The 23830-nt window shown below is 40.3% G+C and overlaps 1 protein-coding gene across 2 annotated transcripts in view; it reads left to right on the top strand.

Annotated features, from left to right (window-relative positions):
* LOC127643694 (dorsal-ventral patterning tolloid-like protein 1) overlaps positions 1–23830 on the top strand; it is a 101152-nt gene that overhangs the window by 22019 nt on the left and 55303 nt on the right. For both annotated transcript variants that reach the window (XM_052126510.1, XM_052126509.1), the window contains exon 3: positions 16448–16558. In XM_052126510.1, the coding sequence (XP_051982470.1) occupies positions 16448–16558 (111 nt within the window). The remainder of the gene's footprint in view (positions 1–16447; positions 16559–23830) is intronic.

Consider the following 23830-nt stretch of genomic DNA (forward strand, 5'->3'; position numbering starts at 1 on the left):
ACGCTCACGAAGGGGGGCGGAGACCTGGCAAACTGAATTGCGTAACCGAGTCGAATGGTCCGGTGCAGCCAGCGTGATGGGTTGGGCAGTGAAAGCCACGCCTCTAAACTCCGTGCTAGGGGCACCAAGGGGACGGGTTTTTTGGACGTACCTGGCGGGGCTTCGCAGCGGTGCGGAACAGGTAACGTGGCGTCGGGAGGCAACGTGGCGTCCCGAGGCTCTGGTGCTGAGAATGAACTCAAAGCACTTACCTTGCTCCGCGCACCCGGCGGGGGGCGGGTTCGTGACTGAGGAGGAGGTCTGGTGTTGGCGTCCTCTGGACCTAACACCAGACCTGAAAGCAGAGTGCCGTGAGAACGGCATTTGCGGCCATGTGCCCCAGAGACAAAGGAAATAGCTCTTTTATTGAGAATTTGGGTACCGCAGCCCGTGTTAGGGGGTGCGGCAAATGAAAAAACAAAGGATTCTCCTCCCGGCCCTCCACCGGGGGACGGAGCAGTCTTACCACCTCCGGAGCTAACGTCTTGGGCTCTGGGTGCGTTGTCTCAGGAGCACCTGGGAGCCTTCCGGGTCCTCGAGGGGGTCCGTGAGACAGGGGACGTGCGCTTCCTGCGGTTTTCTCGACGCTGGGGCTGAGAGCTGGGCCGGGTTGAGGCGGAGCAGGGGCTTGCCTTCTGGCCTCGGTAGGATGCCCTCAGCGAGCAGACGGGGCATGGGCCGTGGCGGCAGGCTTGCGGCGAGGCATGATGTGAGAGATGGCCTCCGTCTGCTTCTTCACCATGGAGAACTGCTGGGCAAAGTCCTCGACGGTGTCGCCGAAGAGGCCAAACTGGGAGACAGGGGCATTGAGGAAGCGAGTCTTGTCGGCTTCACGCATCTCAACCATGTTTAGCCACAGTTGATGTTCCTGGACCACTAGTGTGGCCATCGCCTGCCCGAGCGCTTGCGCTGTGACCTTCGTCGCTCTCAGGGCGAGGTCGGTCGCTGAGCACAGTTCCTGCTGCGTGTCGGGATCAGGGCCACCCCCGTGCATGTCGCGTAGTGCCTTGGCTTGGTGGACCTGCAGGAGAGCCATGGCATGCAGGGCGGAAGCGGCGTGTCCGGTGGCGCTGTAGGCCTGCGCTGTCAGCGAGGAGGTTGCTCTACAGGTCCGGGAAGGGAGTACGGGGCGACCTCGCCAGGTGGTAGGGGTACCGGGGCATAGATGGATCGCAACCGCCCTATCCACCGGGGAATCGCCTCGTACCCATGGCGCGCTCCACCATCGAGGGTGACGAGGGCGGACGAGCCTGTTGCGATGTGACGAGTGGAGAGGGGTGCTCTCCACGAAGATGTCAGCTCGTCATGCATTTCCGGGAAAAACGGGACCGGGGGGGCGAGGCTGTGAGCGGCGCCCAGACCCCAGGAACCAGTCGTCGAGCCGTGATGGTTGTGGGGAGGATGGAGGGTTCCAATCCAAGCCCACGCTGTCGGCTGCCCGGGAAAGCATGTCCGTCATCTGTGCGTCAGCCTCAGCCTGGGCGTGCAGGCCCGAAAGCAGCAGCCCAGGGGAGTCCTCAGCATCAGATAACACGCCCTCCGATGCCGCGGCGAGCTCATCTGCTTCCATCGCAAGAGGGTCGGCCGACTGGCTGTGAGGCGAGTCACCGCTGCCTCGAGCACGGACGGGAATCAACGAGCCTGTCGGGGTGCGGGTGATCCGAGGGGGCATACCCGGCAGAGCTGCACCCGCTGCCATCCCCAAATCGCCTCCATCGCCAGCCGCATCGTCCTCAATCCCATGGGAAGAAGGAGCGACACGGGGGGCGGCTGGAGTGGCTTGCTCACGGTTGTAAGCAAGCCGCGACCGCAACGTTGTCATGGTCATGTTCTCGCAGTGAGAACATGAACCATCCACAAACGCAGCCTCGGTGTGAACGCTACCCAGACACACGAGACAGCGCCTGTGGCCGTCGGAAGCGGAGAGCAATCTACCGCATCCAGGAACAACACAGGGGCGGAAGGGCATCTTTATAAAGACGCGTCCTTAAAAGGACGTTCAACGCTGCTGTGTTTTGCTCTTTTAGAGGAAATTACTCTTTTAAATAAAATCACTCGTTTAGGGAAAAAACTTGTGAGAGTTTTTAAATCTGCACTGTCGATGCGCCCAGGGGTAGGAATGCACAGCCGTGCAAACAGGAGAAAGCCGCTGTTGTGCGCCGTAGAATCCAACAGCATGCAGCAGAGGGATAACAGGAACTCGGTGTGTACACGCAGCAGTTGCAGACACGACCATCGGCTCCGAAGAAATTTTCTGAATGAACTCCCGTATTTGCGCCGCTTAAATACCCATATGTCCGGGGGCGGGACATGCAAATACTGGTTACCAACTCTCATTGGCCTTTTTTCATAGTCCAGAGGTGAATATCGGCGCTCAAGAGAGACCCCTAGTGTCGCTTCTCTGACACAACGTGGAGAGAGCGACAGAAGGGGAACGTGTGTTGATCACTGCCTCCCTCCAGAATTCTCCACAACATTTGCTGTCTCTGTGTACATAAACAGTCTGTCAGTAAGATTGAAGTGATTGACTTTGAGTAAAAAACAAGACAAGATAAGATGAGTTATCAGTGGCCAGCTGCTTTCCTATTTACATCTCCATATGCCACAAAAATATCACAATGCATGGGAGAATCACAATTGGTTCCATTGATTAGAGCATGTTTCTAACACACAAATATGAGATAAAATAGTACATTTGTTATAGATGCTTTTCAGTATTGAATCAAATAAAATTAGGGCTGCTTTAGTGTGATTAATTGTATGAAAAGTAACACTTTAAATACTATTAATAATGCCCTGACTTACTTAAATTTCGTAATAAGGAATATTCCTAACATCGGAGCATTGCAAGCTTTTACCAAATTGTTGCAGTAGAAGGGAGTCAGTGATGTAGCTGTCCAGGAAACACGCCTCGTCAAACCAGCGAGCAGGCAGCACAGCCTTCCACAGATGATGTGCTCTTGTGCTCAATGACTCAGAATTCAGGGATCTCAAGATGTTTTTTTCAAAGTTTCAAACTACATTTATCTCGAAACAATGTCCCTTAAAACGCAGCGCTTATGACTAGAGGCACTGAAAACTAGTGAGACATGACACAACTAAAGTGAGACGATTTTTTTTCACTCTGCACAAAAATGCCTTATAATTTTACTAAAAGACGGTATCTTAGAAGGCATAATAAATGACATAATTATGCTTTCTACTTTTTGGAACAGCTTTTGTGCAGACTAATCACACTGTGAACTCAACATATCAGTTTGTGGCAGAGGGGTTACCAGGATATCATGTTTGGGGGGGCATTTGGCTTGTTTGGGGGCAACATGAACAATTGAAAAAATCGGCGCAAATTTAAGCTATACTACACACAATCTGTTTTAGTGCATATCTTTTTCTAAGCCAGGAACCCAGAGATAGGCACAGGGCCCCTATTAGACTATAGGGCTTAAACTGGATTTTTGTTGTGTCAGACCTCACTCATCTGCTAGCGATGGAAAAATATGCACAAAACAATCCACTTTTAAATTGTAATTTATCATCAGATGCAGAGGCGTTTCCAGCATTGAAGGACATCAGGGGCTTAGCCCAGACAATTTTATTTTCACACTAGCAACCACTTCCCTGTAGTCCAAAGCTGGTGAGAGGGTGTTCTTTGAGTTTTGCTCTGGCTGGGCCTGTTTCTACAGTTCCTAAATCTTCCACTCTAGTACTATCCTCAACATCCTCTCTCCTCCCTGAATCATCTGTGATGCAAAAGAACAGATACAGCACATAACTTATTGCAAATCAGCTACATATGTCAAATTGTAGACCAATACCATTGAAGAAAATGTATTGGGAAGAGCAGATCAGTGGGATTGCCGTAATATCTATCATGATTCTTGAATTTTCATGTACATTAACATAAAGTCATCACAAAAGAGTTATATTATAGTGAGTAAAGTGAGGTAAAAAAATATTGAATATAAATCATTTATATTTTTTGACATAAATAGTCAAAATGATGTATAAGATCCTAAGTTAAAGCAATACATGAATGACTTTAGTCTAAGTTCATTGGCACACTATGGCATCGAACTGTTTATAAATCTCATCATCTCTATGAGAATAATTCATCTGTCAAAATCCTTTCATTAGGATCATTGAGATAAACAATGTTTCACTTTTAACTTTCTCTAAAGTAAAGTGACTTATTAATTGTTACCAGTTTCCATGCCTGAATCTGGCACAGCTGCTGCTGCTGCTCCTCAGTCTGTAGCTCATCTACACTCTACAAAACCATTTAATCAAATCAAAGTGTATATTTCCTACAAACTAATATCACAAAACAAGTCACACATACATTTTATGTTAATGCTTATTGGCTATCCTTAGCGAAAACAACACCTGATAAACAAGAAAAGTACACTCCAAACAGGCCTCGAACCACGGTCTTTCCGGCGTGAGAGGCGACTGCGTTAACTCGGAGCTACCAAGCTGCGTCAATCTAAACAAGGAGGTTAGAGGTTACAACTCTTGAGGTTTAGCCTACTGTGGGTGAAAGCCAGCTAGATGATGATTTTAAGACTTTAAGGACAAAAACAAATGTGAATTCTTACCCACTGACTTCTTTCGGAAAAATCCCCAAAGCCTCATTTGCTTAATTTTTGCTGTCTTTCCTGCTAATTGCCATTAACTCGCCACTAAGTAACGTTAGTTGATGTCAACGACTGTGCAAGCTCCTCCTCTACCTGCTGCATATTCAACAGAGAGGAAGAAACGGAGTCGCCCATAGGCTACCGACAGCAAAGGAACTTATTCTATAGGCTAGATTATGCCTATGTCTATTTTTACAGGCTGTATGCAGTATGTGCAAAGCCAAAGCACAATGAAATAAGGCAACTTATGATTTTGGGGGTTTACATAGGCTTTTGTCCGGTTTCATATTTGTCAGTCAACTATTCAAAATACATTCGGGGCTACACTCAAAACAACAGATGGACAGATTATTTCTCAAATTCTCAGGGGAGGCAGAGCTTATCCTAGGGGAGGCACTGCCTCCCCCAGCCTCCCCCTAGACACGCCCCTGGTTTCGATTTCTGTCCCTAGTGGCCTAGCTGGAAGTGTTTTTGAGGTGAAATGTCCACACTTTAGCATCAAAATCAAGTAAAATCAAGTAAAAGATAGAATGCAGTCAGCAGGAATGTCCCTAACCCTAACCCAAACCCCAACCATAACCCTAACAGACTGTGTAACAGTCAAATATAACCTCTGAAATTATATTCACCATTGGTTATGTGAACGTATTTTCCATCTGGTTTCCACATGACCAGAAACCATGTGTCAAAGTGAAAATTAATACTTCCTGGCTTCCTTGGGACCAGAACCTGTGTGTCGTGCAACATGCTATCAGTTGCACCACAGGGGAAAAAATGTATGATGAAGGTCGGTGCTTGTCAGTAATTAAGGAGATGGGGTTGATTTCAGGGTACATGAACATTCGGAAGCAGTATCTCGATTTCTGAAGTGGTTAACTGATTCTATCTTAAGGTAAGATTTGTTATACAAAAAAAAAAAAAAAAAAATTTAATTATCATGCATTTCTTCATTAACGGTACAAATATGCTTAAATAAGATGCACAGTTGGTTACAGCACGACTCTCCTCAAACATTGCTCTTAAATTATAAAAGGAAACCATGAGAATTACTTAGTAGTTTCCAGGATAACCTCAGAGAAAAAAGTTCATAATTTGGAACTGTAGTGTTACTGCCAGGATAAGCTCTCATTTGAATACACAATCATTGGCAGATATCACTGCACCCAGATTAAAACACACTTCCCACTGCTCTACTGTAACCTTGGAATTAATATTATCATTTCATATTTGTCAAAACCTTTTTATTGCCCTGCAGATGAGACAGTCCGCAGGAAACTCATGGCTTCAGACAAAAAAATAAAAAATGACTATGGAGCTATCTTCTAAACTAACTCAAAGCGAGTACACGAATCAATAATAGGCTATAAAACTATTATTTGTAAACAATGTGTTTTCAAAAAGGTTAAAGGGAAAATGTTTCAAACCACGTTTTAAAGTACATAGTGTTAAAAGCAAGTAATTTTTGATCTTTGAGGCTAAATATAGAAGGACATTTTATTTGTGGTTTCAGTAATATTTAAAGATTTATTATATAAATGACACCTCACAGATGTAACATTTAAACATTTGTTATAAAGTGTATTATATTTTGACATTTCATCAAAGGATGGCTCCATACATGTCCATAGAGGTCTGGGCTCAGCCCCAAATATACAGTGACCCTAAAACTGCCCCAGCATAGGGGTTCCTTATTTTGAAATATCTGTGCTCCCAGCTCCTCTCGCAAACAGATAAAGGAAACAAAATATGCACTGTTACAATTATTTAAAATGTATTACAATATAAAGACTACAAAGTAAACATTTTACAAAATGAGAAGTATTTCATCAACAGTAGATCATCAGTGATAAAATCTTATAAATGTACAGTAATCCGATTGTCAGATTCAACTCCTGAGTTTAAACCTAAACCCTTAAATTTTACGGAGTGCTATATCATGAAAAACGTTTATGCTTTAAACTTGAAAGTCTCCGTATAAGTCAGACATATGAGGTTTCATTTGAAAGCTTATACTCTGAAATTTTCAGAGATAACGATAACTTCTGCATGTGTTCCTTAAAATAACAAAATCCTTTAAAAGTCCTTTACATAGCACATAAATGGACAATTCATATATCAAATGAAAGCTCTCACTCTCAAGAATGTGACTGTACAGTTAATTGTGTTGCCCTAATACCTCAGTTCGAAAGATTTTCCAAAGAATCACTATGTGAAATATGATTTATTTATGTCATCAAACACAAACGTCTCTTTTATGCTCCGATAACTGCTGCTATAAGCTCCAAATAGCTAAAAACTTTATCTATCTAAAACAATATCTACTTTTACCTTAGTAAGGTCTCTAAAAAATGTGCCATATATCTTAGAAGTCCAGAACAAAATATGTCTGGGAAAACTCAGCTTTCTATTGACACGTAGATTGAGTTTCTAGTCCATTCAGAGGCTAAGATATTTAATGAAACAATAAGGGTGGTACTTGAACTGAAAATGAGATTGAATGTCTATTGACAAGCACATCTGTTAGGGCTAAAATGCTTTAGAGCACCACCTACTATTTTAGATCTTTATATTGTGCTTGTTATTTTATGAGTGAGGTAGAATAATAAATAATAAAAGTATTTTTTATTTGGGTGGTTCTCTGAAAAATTAGACAGTTTTTTGCAATTAGTCCATGTGAATTTTTAAAGCATCACAGTATGAGCTTTTAAATTTGAGTGTGAAAAATTGTGGGCGGCAGCCCAAAAAATGCACCATAGTTTAAGGAGATTAATCTTTTTGGCTGATTAAGAGTATTTTTTTCCACAAATCAGATATCATTGCTTTCGAAAGCTGGAAAATGCTTCAAATCAAATCAAATCCTTTTATTGTCACCCAACCATATACACAAGTGCAACAGTGGGTGAAAGTCTTGGGTGCGGTTCCAAGCAACATAGCAGTATGACAATTATAATAAACATCTGATTTACATATAACACAGTTTACACATCTGTTACACAACACAACATACACCTAATAATATACAATTGTCTGTATAATTTTTTATCTTTATTATTATTTCGGCATCATTTTATTGCATCGTCCTTTCTTTACAAAATCACTATTAAAAAAAAGTTAATAAGAAAACACTGAAAATGCACAGCGCAGCCTTTTCTTCTTGCCAGAGCGGGAAAACACTGGAAAAATGGGTCTATCCGGAGCTCCCGAGAAGAAAAAGTGTCTTTGTTCATATAATAAAGAATTGGAGAAAATATGTACATGGTTAAAACCAGTTACAGGTGACCCTAAAGAGGAGAGTGCAGGGTATGCCACCGAAGTTTCACGGACAGCTCTGCTGAAGCAGTTCAGTGCCCCAAACAAGACAGCTCTGATATCTTTGGCTTTGAGCATTCCTGTCACCAACGCGTTCGTGGAGAGGGTGTTTTCACTGATGACCGCTGCGTGGACAGAGACAAGGAACAGAGCATCTGTGGATCTCATCAAAAGTGAACTCCTGGTTAAAGTGATCACCTACACCTGCCAGGAGTTCTACAGTCATAATGAATGAGAATGCCCTACTCGAAGCAGCCAGATCAGACAAAAAAAATTAATTCAAGATGCACTAAATCCGTTAAGATCGAATTTAATCTTTCTAGTCTTTTATAATGGAATTGATGTGCTTATTTGGAAATGTGCTTTTTAAAGATTAGATTATTATTTTCACTTCATTATTTTTACATTGAGTAGGTTTGAGCTGTTAAAATTAGTTTGTATCGTAGACCTTATGCCAAACTGAGTGACGTTCACAGCGCTGTCATTAACATTTAACATCACTGCAAAAATACATCTAATATAAAATCAATATTTATTCACCTAGTACAATAATAGTAAGTTATCTCTCCCTCATGTCCCGCATTGTCCCGCAAAATCAGGTCTGCTGACCTGCAACAGAGCAATAGCCAGGTGGTCACCCTATCATATGGTCTTTACCTCACAAATATTTAATTACCGGTTAAGGAGGTGTCCTTTAAACTGTTACACTGTTTTTACCCAGTCAATCTTTATTTAAGAAACATGCTCCCTGAAATAGATGCACTTTGCTCCTTCTGTTTTTTTGGGAATGTGCCCACGCATTAGTATTTTGCGGTGCTGTTGCCATACCAGGTGGTGATGCAGCCAGTCAGGATGCTCTCTACAGTGCTGGTGTAGAACCGTGTGAGGATGTGGTGGTTCATTCCAAACTTCCTTAGCCATCTCAGGAAGGTAGTGAGCCTTCTTTACAATGTCCTCAGTGTGAACGGACCATATGAGTTCCTCAGTGATGTGGACACAGAGGAACTTGAAGTTGCTGAATCTCTCCACTGGTGCTCAATTGATGGTGATGGGGCTGTGTTCTTTGTCTTTTCTCCTGAAGTTCACCACAAGCTCCTTGGTCTTACTGACGTTGAGGGAGAGGTTGTGCTCCTGACACCAGTGTGTCAGAGTGTGCACCTCCTCTCTGTTGGCTGTTTCATTATTGTCAGTGATCAGACCTACCACCGTCCTTACGTATCATCAGCAAACTTAATGATGGCATTGGAGCCATGTGTTGCCACACAGTCATGTGTGTACAGGGAATACAGCAGTGGGCAGAGAACACAGATCTGCAGGTCTCCAGTGATGAGGGTCAGTGATGAGGAGATGTTGCTGCCCTTTCTAACCACCTGGCATCTGCTTGACAGAAAGTCCTGGAACCTGCTGCACAGCGAGCTGTTTAAACCCAGAGCCCAGAGTTTCACATCAAGCTTGGAGGGCACTATGGTGTTGAATGCTGAGCTGTAGCCTACAAACAGCATTCTCACAAATGTGTTCCTTTTTTCCAGTTGGGAGAAAGCAGTGTGTAGTGTAAGTGCAATGGCATCATCAGTGGAGTGATTGTTGCAGTATGAAAATTGCAGTGAGTCCTGTGAGTCAGGCTGCTCTGATAGTTTTGTGAAGGGCATAACTGTCTTGTTTATGCTCCTCCGCATTCCCGGAATTAAAAGCGGATGTCCGCACATTAAGTGCTGCACGAACATCGCTATTACTCCATGGTTTCTGGTTAGGGTAGATCCGTATTGTTTTGGTCGACACTACGTCATCTATGCACTTGCTGAAGAAACACGTTACGGTATCAGCATAGACCTCGATTTCATCATCAGAGGTGGACCGGAACATCTCCCAGTCCACATGATCTTGTAGCATAGAGTCTGATTGGTCCGACAAACACCGGATCGTTCTGAGGGCGGGTGAATCCTGTTTCAGTTTCTGCCTGTAAGCGAGCAGAAGCAGAACATTCCTTCAGAGGCTGTATTTCCTTAAGATAAAAATAAAGAAATATTTATAAAGATAAAGATAAAAAAACGCTGTTGGTTAAACCATGAACTGATTAGGCAGCAAAGTGTTGAGCATGGCAGAAAGTCAGCTGTCTAAGCTTTCGGATGCAGTCCATGGCTTGCACTGTGAAAACTCATCTCAACAGAAAGGCTAAAAAACTGCATAAGACACACTGGCTTGTGCTCCAAAGATGTAATTCAATAGCTCACAATATGATATCTGTAGAAAACGCATATGCACGCACACAAAGTTTTCCCAACCAGGGTCATGCACAGACATTTTGGGTGCTAGTGGCCCAAACCATGAAAACCCAATAACTAATCAATATTAATAATCAATAATTGGGTAATACAAAGAGAATACATGGAATTATACATGGACTAATATACTAATTATTATTATCAGTGGCGGCTGGTGATAATTATTTTTTGGGGGGGGGCGCTTTTTTTGTGAGCGAAAATAAATACAAAGCAGTACTAAAAAGCATGTTGACTACTTGAACATACATTTTGCTCTCCTTTCTTTCTGGCCAGCAAATTTCTCAATGACTCTCTGATTAAAGTCAGTCATCTCAGTAACAAGTCTCTTTTCCATGGAGAGCAATGCCAGTGCATTCAGCCTCTCCTGGGTCATGGTGTTTCTGAGAAAAGTTTTTATTCTTTTCAAGGTTGAGGAGCACCTCTCAGCTTCAGCCGTGGTCATGGGTGTGGTAATGAGAACTTTTAGGAGAGTCACAGTTTAGGAAAAGACTTCTTCGAGATTATTCTCCATAAACAGCTGGAATAGGTCCACAGCACCACGGCAGGCTTTGAATTCTTCCTTGCTGTAGATGAGACTGAGCTCTGTCTTCAGCTTGCTTCCACTGAGCATCGGGTACGCTTTCATGGTGCTGCTCAATGCATCTTCAGGAAAGGTATCCTTGTACTCATCAAACCTGTCCCCCTGCAACAAGGTGGCACAGACAAGGTGGTCTGTGAAGGAGAAACGCTCCCTAGTGTGTCCCAGGATCACAGACCTATAGAGATAATTAAATATTATATATATATATATATGTATGTAAATGTAAGGTAGTAACCTGGAGTAGGCCACTAGTTGTCACAGTTGCAATGACTTTCAAAATAAAAATAGAGCCATTTGAGTTTTTGTCCCATACAAGACAGTAGTTTGTGGTGGCTTCATATTTCATTTGATCATTTATTTTTATGTTGCCAAATTATTATTTTTGGGATGCTGTTGTATAATATAAAAATTATGATTTTTGTAAGGATTTATACCAAACAAAATGTTTTTTCTCGAGTCTGTAGAATATGATATGTGGGCAGGACATCTCTGCAGCACAACAATAATGTAAAATGGTATTTAAACTCATTTCTATAACAAAGTCACCTCTGTTGCAATCCTTTCACGCTCTTCTGAACTGATCGCCCGGTGCATCTTTATTGGCCGAGAACCACTGCTCTGCTCACCAATGGAATGGAGAGAGTTTCCTTTTTTTTCTTCCTCCAGCGAACGCCTTGTGAAAGGGTTTTTTGTAAATCAATGACCGAGTTTGGTTTAACTGCTGCCATTATCTCTGCGAAAGTGATCAGCCTAGCAAAGTTTTGGCGGAGTCGCCTGCACACTCGCAGTAGTGGCCAAGAGCGAAAAGTTGAATGACAGGTGACGAGAACCAATCAGATTGGATAAAATAACATGTATCCAATTCTGATTCGCCAGGGACGCAGCGACCTGCGCCCGGAGGAGAATCTTTAAGAAACCAATTAGAGACCAGCTTCAGGTCACATGCTGCCCGAAAATTTAAGGACTCAGATGGACATCCATTTGTCCGGCGTCCCTCGCCCATTAAACCGCATGAAACATATGGAAAAACATAGAAAATAGTTAACCGATTAAAGATAGTTTTTATTAAATGATGAGGCTCTTACTACCTGCCTGCACATCGTATGAGTAAACTATTTTATTTTTTTATATCATTTTTGTATTCATGTATATTTCTGGAATTTTGATGAGGGCAGCGCCCCAGCGCCATCTATTGACAAGCCGCCACTGATTATTATAGAATTAACCAGATGCAGATTGCTTGCCAACATACATTTATGTAGGGAATATTAATCAAACAAAAACAATTGTCTTCACTAGATAAATTAAATAGCTCTAATAAGCCTGAACCCAAAAACCATACGGCTAATTTAATTGTACAGACCTAATTACAGTCAAAGTCTGGAAGCATCAAATCAGTAGGATATTAATATATCTAATAATCATTCAGTTGAGACAATTGTGAATTTCACTTTACCTGCATTATTTCCCCAGTCCATATTGTCATTATTGTCATTAGTGACTCGCACAAACTTGTGTGTGAAATGTCCTGCGTTGTTCTGTAACATTTGTGTCACTCACAGATCCAGTATCAGCTGAAACGCATGAATTTGCTAGTATAAACGAGCGACAAATGTCCTATCACTTTAAGAGACATGCTATAACATTCAACACAACAAATGAAAGCATTTATCCATAATGCTGTTAAAAAAAATAGAATATTATGAATATATCACGCCAAAATAAAAGCGACCGCAATTGTTTTTAGTATATCCAGCCATTTTCCCCAAACCATCCCATGAACCATACTTGACTCTATCTGCTCTAGATGTGACACCCCCTGAAGCAATTATAACCAAAATCAAATCAGGCATTATTTGAACTTGTTAAATGGCATATGTGTGAAAAGAAAAATATGTGAATGTTTTTAATAACATGAATTATACTGAAGGTCTGGGGACCTGATTATCAAAGCCTACCCGACCAGATTAACGTAAAACAATACTAGGAAAAAACTGTTAAATTTTACAGTGACTAAAACACCACAAAACAATCACATATAATATATTTATGAAAGTCCCTTTCAAAGCATTTGATAAAATAAATAAAAGTAAAATGGAGTGGTGGTGGCATAGTGGGCTAAAGCACATAACTGTTAATCAGAAGGTCGCTGGTTCGATCCCCACAGCCACCACCATTGTGTTCTTGAGCAAGGCACTTAACTCCAGGTTGCTCCAGGGGGATTGTCCCTGAAATAATTGCACTGTAAGTCACTTTGGATAAAAGTGTTTGCCAAATGCATAAAAAAAAAAAAAAAAAAAAAAAAAAGTTAAATCCTTTATTTCTCCCAGAGGGGCACATCAGCACTTGTGGGTAAAGCAGTGTCCACCCCCATGCACATCCCTGTTCCTGACTGTCGCCAAAGGCGAACAGATTTGACATTTGTTGCATTTGCGACCATTTTAGGTGCAGTCTGGAACCCTGAAAATTTTTTCAGATTAGAGCAGTAATGATGTCATTGCTTTATTGAGCTTGTACATGCAAAGCTATTTAACCATCAATTTAATTTGATTTAAATGTCTTCACTGTGAAAGAGCAACTGTACAGTTCACAATCCCAGTTCAAAGTGGTGTCACAGTGGCAATCACGTATTAGTTGCAATCCGCTCAATTCCCCCTTGAAGTTCATAATCGATTCTTTAAAAAAAAAAAATTTTTATCCCCTTTTCTTCCTAAATTTGGAGTGCCCAATTACCAATGTGCTCTTAAGTCCTCGTGGTGGCATAGTGACTCTCACAGAGTCACTAAATCTCAGTTGCCTCCGCATCTGAGACCGTCAATCTACGCATCTTATCACGTGGCTTTTGAGCGCATTACTGCAGAGACATAGCACGTGTGGAGGCTTCACGCTATTCTCCGCGGCATCCACGCACAACTCAACACGTGCCCCACCGAGATCGAGAACCACATTATGGCAACCACGAGGAGGTTACCCCACGTGACTCTACCCTCACTAGCAACCGGGCCAATTTGGTTGCGTAGGGGACCAGGCTGGAGTCACTCAGCACGCCCTGGACTCGTGACTCCAGTTGTGGTAGTCAGTGTCTTTACTCACTGAGCTACCCAGGCCCCCTATAATCGATTCTTGACTACAGCTTCTGCTATCTGTTTATTGATCAGCATGGCTGAAGTTATTGACTGGTGCTAAGCTAAGATGTGCAGTCAGTGGCTCATTGATGTAAGGCGAATATGTGATTGCTATGGCAATTCTGGGCTTCACTGCCAGAATTCCTATATCAATTCACAGATTCAACACAAAGCATTTTCCTCTGTTGTTAAGTATGGAGGCTCTTTCGCTTGTTCACCTGGAGCCACGGCGCTGTTATCTCACTCTCGACACTGCCCTCAACTCTGCAGAGAGACCTCATTTCAACTTTTAAGTGTAAAATTAATCTGCAGGGACTGAAATATAGTATGCATTGTAGTCTGTGGGTTGGATTTGGTGTTCTTTCGATCTGATAGATAAATGGGGTTTTAATCTGTGAAAGTAACCACTCAAGTTAAATGAGTACACTGTAATTTCCTCCATATAAAGCCCTAGGATCAACCCCTCATTTTCATGATGTTATGTTTAAGATAAGAAAAAGTAATTTAAGATAAGATAAGACTTAATTGATCTTTTGTTGGAAATTAAGCTGCTGCACCAGAATACATTATACAGAGGGACTGAAAAAAGAAAGCAAAATAAGAAAATACTGTATAGACATGGCGGTTTATAAGAAAATTGTAAAAGTATTAATTTCTTACAATAACATTGTGCATTTTGAAATAGCAGTATGTTATTTTACTGCATGTTGCTATGAATTCTGGAAGCTGCTATCTGGTATTCAAAGTTTATTGTAAATATTACAACAAAAAGTTCAGTGTAGTGCCAACACTGAAATTGGGATTTCCAATAAAGTCATCTGGGCTAGGAAATCTAACGTTTTTAGCCAGACAGCACATTATGTGTTGTGAGCACATTGTGCTTTGTGTGGATTATCTAATGATCTATATGCATCCGATGTGTGTGGGCTCTTTTTAAATATAACCTTCTCCTCTAAGTAATGTTATGTGATATTTGTTGTTCTGTTTACTTTTCGTGAAGTTATTAGTGAAATTATGGCATATAAGCAACACTTGTTCACATGAACATATTTCAAAGACATATACTTAGCTATTAATCGCTATATTTTTGTCTGCGAGTAAAAACATAGGCTGGTAGTATTCCACTCTTTGAGAGCTTTCTAACAACATATGACACATGGATATTTGATCAGTTTGATGTTTTTACAGATTACAATAATATGTGCAGTGCAAAATTATAAATAAATTATCAAAACGATACTTCTGATTTGTCTGCAAATTTAAAAGAACTTGTTCAGTTTTAGTCAGAATGCCTACATACACTGTAAAGTAGAGCTTCTAAGCTTTAAAACTATGCATAATTTGTGTTGGTCAAGACTGTATTTATTAATATTTTGATAAGAATTGATAAGATAAGAATAATATAAAAAGAATATTAGTAGATGAAGTCTTCTGAAAAGCCTTCAAAATTTTTAGAGCAGAATTCTAAAGAGACTTTCTCTAGGCTTGCAGAACTCACAATAACTATATTCATTTTTCTACACTTGTCATTTTGTGTCATAGCAGAGAGTCCCATAGATGAGTAGAGTGGGGTTAGAACAGTGCTAATATTAGTTTTCTGTAAAGGGTATGATTCCTAGGAGACTCTTCTTGAATGTGATACAGGGCACAATCATGGATCATGGATTCAGACTGAACAAAGGAATTGATATTGGAGGGATGGATGCTTATTACACACATGCACAAACACACAATACAGAAGAAACAATAGTGGTGGCCTAAAGTTACAGTTACGTGTGCATACACATATGCATGCTCACACACGCATGCCTGCACAAGAGCAAAGTTTATTTCAGTATGGAACAATCAAGATAGCTTAAAGCATAGTTCTTATTGTTTATTGTTTTATATCAAGGTTGAGGAGTGAGCGACCTGCCAAAACTTCTCTCACACTCTCACACACATGCACACACACACGCACACGCACGCATGCACACACACACAAACACACACGGCTGAGTTCCCAATATTATGTCCTTTTTCTTGGCCATCTTTACAATCTCCTTGGCGACAGACTAATTTAAGGTTGCATGATGTCATGACTAAACATTAGGAATGTTGATACAGGCGGGATACAGACATTATATTAACAGGGTTGGGAAGATCAGAGCAGGAAGTATTTACATAGTATATGTACCTTGTCATCAGCAATAGCCAGCTTGCTAATTTTTAAACAGCATCTAAGGGCAGTATACATTGACTTAGGGGAACTTAGTCTGTGTGAATGTGGAAGGCAAATTGACAAGCCTGAGATGTTAACTTGTCGATCGATTGTGTATGCAGCAAACCTTAAATTAGCATCAGTCAATGGTTTCAGGCCACACTAAGCCATTGACTCAGCATAGATGTCTGCCAGCACTTAGACCAGCAATCAATGATGATGCCAAAGAGTGTGTGCTTGTGTATTCTAATAATATCCTTCTCTGTTTCCCTTTCTAGCTGCATTTTGGGGAGATATTGCCTTGGACGAGGAAGACTTGAAAATGTTTCAGATCGATGGAACGATAGAGCTCTCACAGCAGTCACATGAGAGACAGGAACACATGTCTGGTAAGGCATATTATATGTCACATATAGCATCTTTAACTGACAGATCGTTTACATAAGCTCCTCAGTTTTTGTCAGAGGTTTTTGCAATGCATTACCTGAATTATCCATGTGAGTTCTCATGCACATGTTTTTTCAGCTGAATACAGTAGCGGATGCAGATAAGGTTAAAGCTGCAGTCAGCAACTGCTAAGGGCTGTGGGTTGTTTCTGGTGCAGTCGGGTTCAAGGTTTGAGCTACTGTTTGACTCAGTCCTTGAAGCAACTTGTGTGCTTTTTTCATCCTGATGTGATGTTTGAAGTCAGACCTTCCTCTAGGCATAACACTAGCTAACACTAGCCTCTGTGCAGCGCTTGGTTCGACTCCAGGGTGACACACGGAAACACACATAGACTCACAGCAGCTGTGACTATGACTTTATCAGTCCGAGATGCTGAGGTGTCATAAGGATGGGCTGGATATCCATGATTGTGTTGTTGGCAGGATGATCTAGAGATAGTAAAGTAATTTTGAAGTTGAATAATGTGTGGTGGATTTGGGAGTTTATAGCTTCAGGTGATTAGACTTGATAAATGCTCCTGTCTCAACTCCACTGCACCATCAGCAAACAACTTGTATGTGTGTGTGTGTGTTTGCATAGCAAGGCTTTTGTCCTTTGATCCTTATGTAAAGGGAAAATCGCAGAAGTGTGTGTGTGTGTGTGTGTGTTTGCCAATGTTTGTTTCTTTACGAGTTAGATAAACCTTGCTAACAAAATCCTCCTTCACTGATTTCTGAACTTCGCAAATCCAAAATGGGCGTGTGTCTTTCCCAGTGGCACATTCTTAAGTGAAGCTCAGGTAATAATCTACATACACTATGTTTCATTTTCTGCAGCTTTATAACCACTAGCACTGCAAATCTGTAAAAACTTTGAAAACTGCCTTGTTAATATGTCAATGCTTTATAATAATTATTTAGTTATAATAGTTATTTTTTCATTTCTCACAGCTTTTGATTTTAGTGCTCTGATCTCGCGTGCTGGTCTCTGTTCACATCATATAATTTGGGTCCGAACTGCAGCCCGATTGCATCATTAAAGTCAGTACTTGTGGGCAGCTGTTTAACAATGTAACTAGGTAACAACCCAAGAAGACATCAGCTTTGCTGTGTTAAGTGAAGTATTAAAGTTTGTCTCTTTGGATTTACCATCAGAACTGGCCATGCACATAACAACACTTGTTTGTTTGCCACGGTTGCGTTGAACATGCAATGATGTGATACATTTTAGCGTTTGTCTGCCGTGAGCCCGTGGATGCATTGCAAGAGATGTGAAGAATATGAGCTGCTCTCTGAAGTGGATATATTTGAAGACAAGCAGGCATGAGAAATGCATTATACCAAGAGCCTGCAAAGATGCAAATTATACATCATCAATAGCGGTTTATTTTCTTGATTTGGTACGACGACATGTCAGCAGCGAACCGTACTGGTATTAACATGAACCGTACCCCAGACCACCTTTTCAAGCTGACCTGGCTGCGGTTCTCAGTTGCACACCCGAGTTCGGAAAACAGCATTCATGACATTTGATGTTATTCAAATGTGTATGTGCGCCATAGTGCAAGAGCGTGTACGTATGTAAATTCCTAAACTCAGCCTTTCCTGCATCTTCGATTGAGAGTTTTGTTTGTTCCTCACTTTCCTGACTATGTCGGCATTCCATAGCGATGAGAGAGTGAGAGAAAGAAAGAGAGAGAGAGAGAGAGAGAGAGAGAGAGAGAGAGACTTGACCTTTAAGCTCCTTTTATTTACAGACACTTATAAAAAAGACAATAAATATTACACTACACAAGAAAACATTTAAAAAAAAATCCTACCAACATATACAAAAATAGGTTTTTTACTCACATTAAAATTAATTATAATTCATAACATTATATCATAAACTCTCTCTTCACTTGGTTGACATAAAATACCTTTAGTACCCCACAAAGAAAAAAAAGAGTCAGTATCATTTACGAGTTCATAAAACTTGTACTCCAAAATTAACCTACTTTTTACCAAGGCCTTAAACATATGTAAAGGATCAACTCCTCCATTAAGAATTGTTTTATTCTTCCTTGTCAGCCAAATTGCCATTTTAGCCTTACCAAACAAGAAATTAATCAATACTGTTTTTGTCCTGTTTGAGGCACTATATTTTGGTCCAAAAACAAAAAGATCATTTGTAAAGTGAAAACCAAAACTATGACTCAATTCTCCTAATACACCAAACATGTCTTTTAGCCTTGAACAACCAATAAAAATATGAAAAACAGTTTCTGAAATTCCACAAAAAGAACACTCTTCCTCTTGCAACGGATTCAAATGTGCCTTATATCGATTTGTTGCTATTATCCAATGTGAAATTCGCCATTGCAAATCTCCATTCCGTTTTTCAATTGGTTTCTTATATAAGGACCTCCAACTTCCTTTTGGGGAAATACCAGACTCAACAAAATCAGTCCACTTAGTTTCTGGAAGTTCTTTTAACGCTCTTAAATTGAGATATTTTAGTCCAACTTCTAGTGGCAGAACAGGAAAAGAGACTTGAATTTCAGCTAAGAGTTTTTGCACAGTTCGAACAGAACGAATACCAGTCTCTAAGGCCAGTTTTTCTGCAGTAATCCACTGGTCATTTGACCTAAGATGGCAGATCTTATGGATTCCTGCTCCCACCAAGCTTGTGCGCGCAGTCTGTGATTCCAATATTGCACTGGGTATGTGAGAATTAAAGATTAAGGGTTCTTCAAGATCCCAAAGACTCGGTGTTTCAAAAACCTCCCTTTTAACAATAAAAATCTGCCATGCATTTAATAAGGAGGCATAAAAAGATGGGAGCCCACTAAGATCCATCTCCTTTAAATTCATTAAAAAGAGATGTCTGTCCAACTTCAACCATCCCACTCGATTCAATAAGGCACAAGCCACTCTTATCCAGTTCTGAGACTGATGATAAAGTAGTCTCTGAGCCGTTTGCAGTCTAAAAGCAGCCACTTTAGACTTAATGTCCATAAGACCTTGACCTCCTTCATGTACCTGCAGATACAAAATTGACTCTCGTAGCCAATGTTGTCCAGACCAGAAAAAATTTACAAACAATTTTTGGACTCCTCCAATAAAATCATCTGGTGGATTCAATACAATTAATCTATGCCATAGGATAGAGGCGGCAAGATTATTTATCACCAGCACTCTTCCCCTATAAGACAGTTGAGGCAAAATCCAGTTCCATTTTGACAATCTGGCACATAATTTGTCCTTCACACCTTCCCAATTTTTTCTTTGGTAGTTTTCAGAACCCATACAAATTCCTAAAAACTTGAAACCAACTTTTACCCACTTAACATTTTCAGGGATAGCTGGTAAAGGCATTGTTGTTTTCTCATTACACCAAAACGCTTCTGTTTTACCCCAGTTAAGTTTTGCAGATGATGCTCTCTCATACAATCCAATACTGTAATTAATAATATCAATATCTTTTTGTTCTTTCACAATTACAGTAATGTCATCCGCATACGCAGTCAGTTTAACAGAATGAAGATCATCACCAATACTTAAACCAGACAGTTTTTTTCTTAGTAGACATAAAAGTGGTTCCACTGCTAAAGCATATAGCTGACCTGACAGTGGACACCCCTGCCTGATACCCTTCTGTATTATTATTGGTTGACTTAAACCACCACCAATCTTTAAAATCCAAGAAATAAAAGCATTCCCAAACCCAAACGCATGCATTGTCTCAAACAGAAAACCATGGTCAACTCTATCAAAGGCTTTTTCCTGATCCAGGAACAAAAAACCTATATCTACTTCATAAAGTTTAGAGTAGTCCAAAATATCTCTGATCAGAAAAATATTGTCATGTATTGTTCTTCCTGGAATACAATAAGACTGGTCTTGATGTATTATATCACCCAAAACAGCTTTCATTCTATTGGCCAATAACTTAGCTATTAGCTTATAGTCAGAAGTCAGAATTGATACAGGCCTCCAATTTTTTAGTAAACTCAAGTCTCCTTTCTTAGGTATCAGTGCCAACACTGCCCTTTGACAACTTATGGGAAGTAGTTTATCTTTAAAACATTCTTGAACCACCTCATAGAAGTCTCTTCCGATGATCTTCCAAACCGCTTTATAAAAGTCCACTGGCAGTCCATCAATTCCAGGTGCACGGCCAGCATTCATCTGTATTACTGCATCCGTTAACTCCTTAAAAGAAACAGCACTGTCCAGAGTCCGACTCTGCTCTTTAGTGATGGTAGGAAGCTTTTGTAATAATTGTGAAATGCATCCAGTATCAGTGTCCTCCTTTTTATATAGTTCTGAATAGAAATCCACTGCAATCTTTCGCATTTTTCTTGAATCAAAAGTCTTTAGTCCATCTGGTGTTGTTAAACAGTGCATTTCATTTTGTTTCTTTAAGACCTTTTCCAAATTAAAAAAATATGGAGTGGGAGCATCCATGTCATGTATAGACATAAACCGCGACCTTATTAGGGCACCTTTAGCCCGCACTTGCAATAAAGTTTCAAGATCTTGTTTCCTTTCAGATAACGTTCCATTTAATGATGAATCTGAATGTTGAATCATTCCAGATGTTATCTGAAAAATCTCTTGCTCTATTTCAGCTATTTGTTGTTTAATCTTTCTAGTAGACAAAAAAGTAAATTGCTGACAAAAAACTTTTATTTGGGTCTTTCCTATTTCCGACCACTCTTTCAAACTTTCAAAATCATCCTTTTGGGAAACCCACTCACTCCAAAACGATTCAAATTTTCCTAAAAAGACTTTTTCTTTTAACAACGCTACATTAAACTTCCAATAAGGACTTTTACATTTTTGATTTGTCAAGGCAATATTCGCTGTAATAAAATGATGGTCTGATACACAACATGGGAAAATGTTACACTCCATTAATCTATTAATTTCTGCACGCTTGATATAGAGCCGGTCAAGCCTAGCTGCACTAATCCTCCCTTGTGAAACTCTTGTCCATGTATATTGTTTTACAGAATTATTCTTTTCTCTCCACACGTCTGTAAAATCATTTTGAACAATAATACTTTTTAAGAAAGAAGCTGATACAGAATCTGGTTCCTCGTTATTTCTGTCTAAAAGAAAATTAAGAGTACAGTTCCAATCACCACCGACAACTATAAATTCATCCAGGATAAAACTTTTTAAAATATCTCCCAACTTTCTGAATAACAACGTTCTATCTGTGCCTCTATTTGGAGCATAAATATTTATAAAAACAAATACTTGATTATGAATTTCAGCTTTCACAATCAAAAGATGTCCTTTCTCCAATTCTATTTTGATAAAATATTAACATCAAGATTAGCTGAAAATAGGATAGCTACTCCAGCACTGATATTTGTGCCATGGCTTAAACAACTTTTCCCTTCCCACCACAACTTCAACTCAGATTCATTATTGGAGTCACTATGCGTTTCTTGTAAAAATATTACATTATTGACTTTAAGCCTAAGAAATTCAGACAGTAAAGCTCTTTTTCCCCCATCCCTCAGTCCATTAACATTTAAAGATCCCACTCTTAGTATCTGCATTATAGGGGAGAGAAAAGGGAAACAGAAAAGAAATAGCAGAGAAACAAAAGAATAAAAAATAGATCCCACACCCATGTGCTTTTATTTTTTTCGTTTTGACATTTTTGCCTGATCATTTTGAGCTTTACGTGCAGCCGTCATAAATTTTTTCAGCCTAAATCTTTTTTGTTTCGAAATCACATCGTAACCAACAGTCTTCTGAGCAATCATTACTGATTTAATAAATTTATCACAATCAGCGAAATATTTAGCAACATCAACTTTTTTCCCTTTAGTTTGATCCAGAAATTCATTTAATTCTTCCACAGAATAAACGTCATTCGTCGTCTGACTGTAATCAAATTCAGACACCTCCGAGCCGCTCTCACATTCCTCCATCTGAGCCTCATCGCTATCTTCATCTACTCTCAAAGCAGACTGCATACCACTCTCATCCTCAACACCAGTACAAAGTTCACTGTCCTTTACAGAATCAACTACATCTTTCGGAACATTTAGGCCTCCTTTATTTTCACCATCTTGTTTAGATAAATTAAAATCACTCACCTCAGATTTTGAACTCTGTTCTGGAGCGTTTTGCTCAGTTGAGGACTTAACCTGGGTTGTTTCACTGGGTCGAGGAATTCCACAGGTAGAAACAGGTGCTTCTATATCCTCACCTTGAGTTTCCTGCCTCTTTTGTTTTTTTGCTGGAATCATTGTTTCTTTTACAATTTTAAGTCTTTTTTCCTTATCACGATTTTCAGTGTTCTCAGTTCGATCTACGTGTTCTTCAATATTTCCGTCATTCACTTCATTCTCCGTCTGTTTTTTATGCGGGCAAGTAAATCTCTTATGCCCCAAATCTCCGCAATCAAAACAACGCATACTTTCTTTTGTTGCGAATATCATGTATGAGCTATCTCCATGTTGTATGCGAAAAGAGATTTCCAAAGTCTTAGAGGGTGCATTTAAAAACATGAAAACATGTCTTCGAAAAGACAACACATGTTTCAAAGCAGCATTTTTGCATCCAAGTGGAACTACTTTGATGGAACTAGCAAACTTACCAAATCGACTAAGTTCTTTGATAATTCCTTCATCAGAAATGAAAGGAGGCACGTTTGAAATCGTCACTTTAGTGGCAACGGCGTTACCTGCACCAACGTGTCAGACACAACAATTCTGTTTTCAACTAGCCTGTTCACTAGATTTTCCTCTTTCAGAAAAACCACGACGGCCTTGTTCATTCTAGAGGCCGAGACTATTTTTCCATGTCCTGCAATTTCTCCCATTGCTAGTAGAACATCTTCTACCGTAAACACTTGATCCGAATCAACTTTACATCCATTTTTGATTGAGAAACCAGGCGTTCCCTCACCCGAGGGAGACGCCATAGTTTTCTAAATCAGCAAACGGATTTTTTTATTTTTTTATTTTATTTTTTTTTTCTTCCAAAAAGTTATAGAAAATGTGAAAATGGAAGAGAGCCAGTAAGACGAATTTCACCCATCTCTCTTGGCTCAATCTGCCTACTGCTAAAGGCAATGTTCATATAATTTTAAAACAACACTAGCACAGTTTTAAGTTACTCAGTTTAAACAACCAGTTCACAAAGTTCTCACAACGTTATGATATCCCTCCTACAACATTCTCAAAATAACATATCCAGTATGTACAGCTATGCTTAATATTTGCATAA

This window comes from Xyrauchen texanus, chromosome 5, assembly GCF_025860055.1.
Source record: "Xyrauchen texanus isolate HMW12.3.18 chromosome 5, RBS_HiC_50CHRs, whole genome shotgun sequence".
Taxonomy (NCBI): Eukaryota; Metazoa; Chordata; class Actinopteri; order Cypriniformes; family Catostomidae; genus Xyrauchen; species Xyrauchen texanus.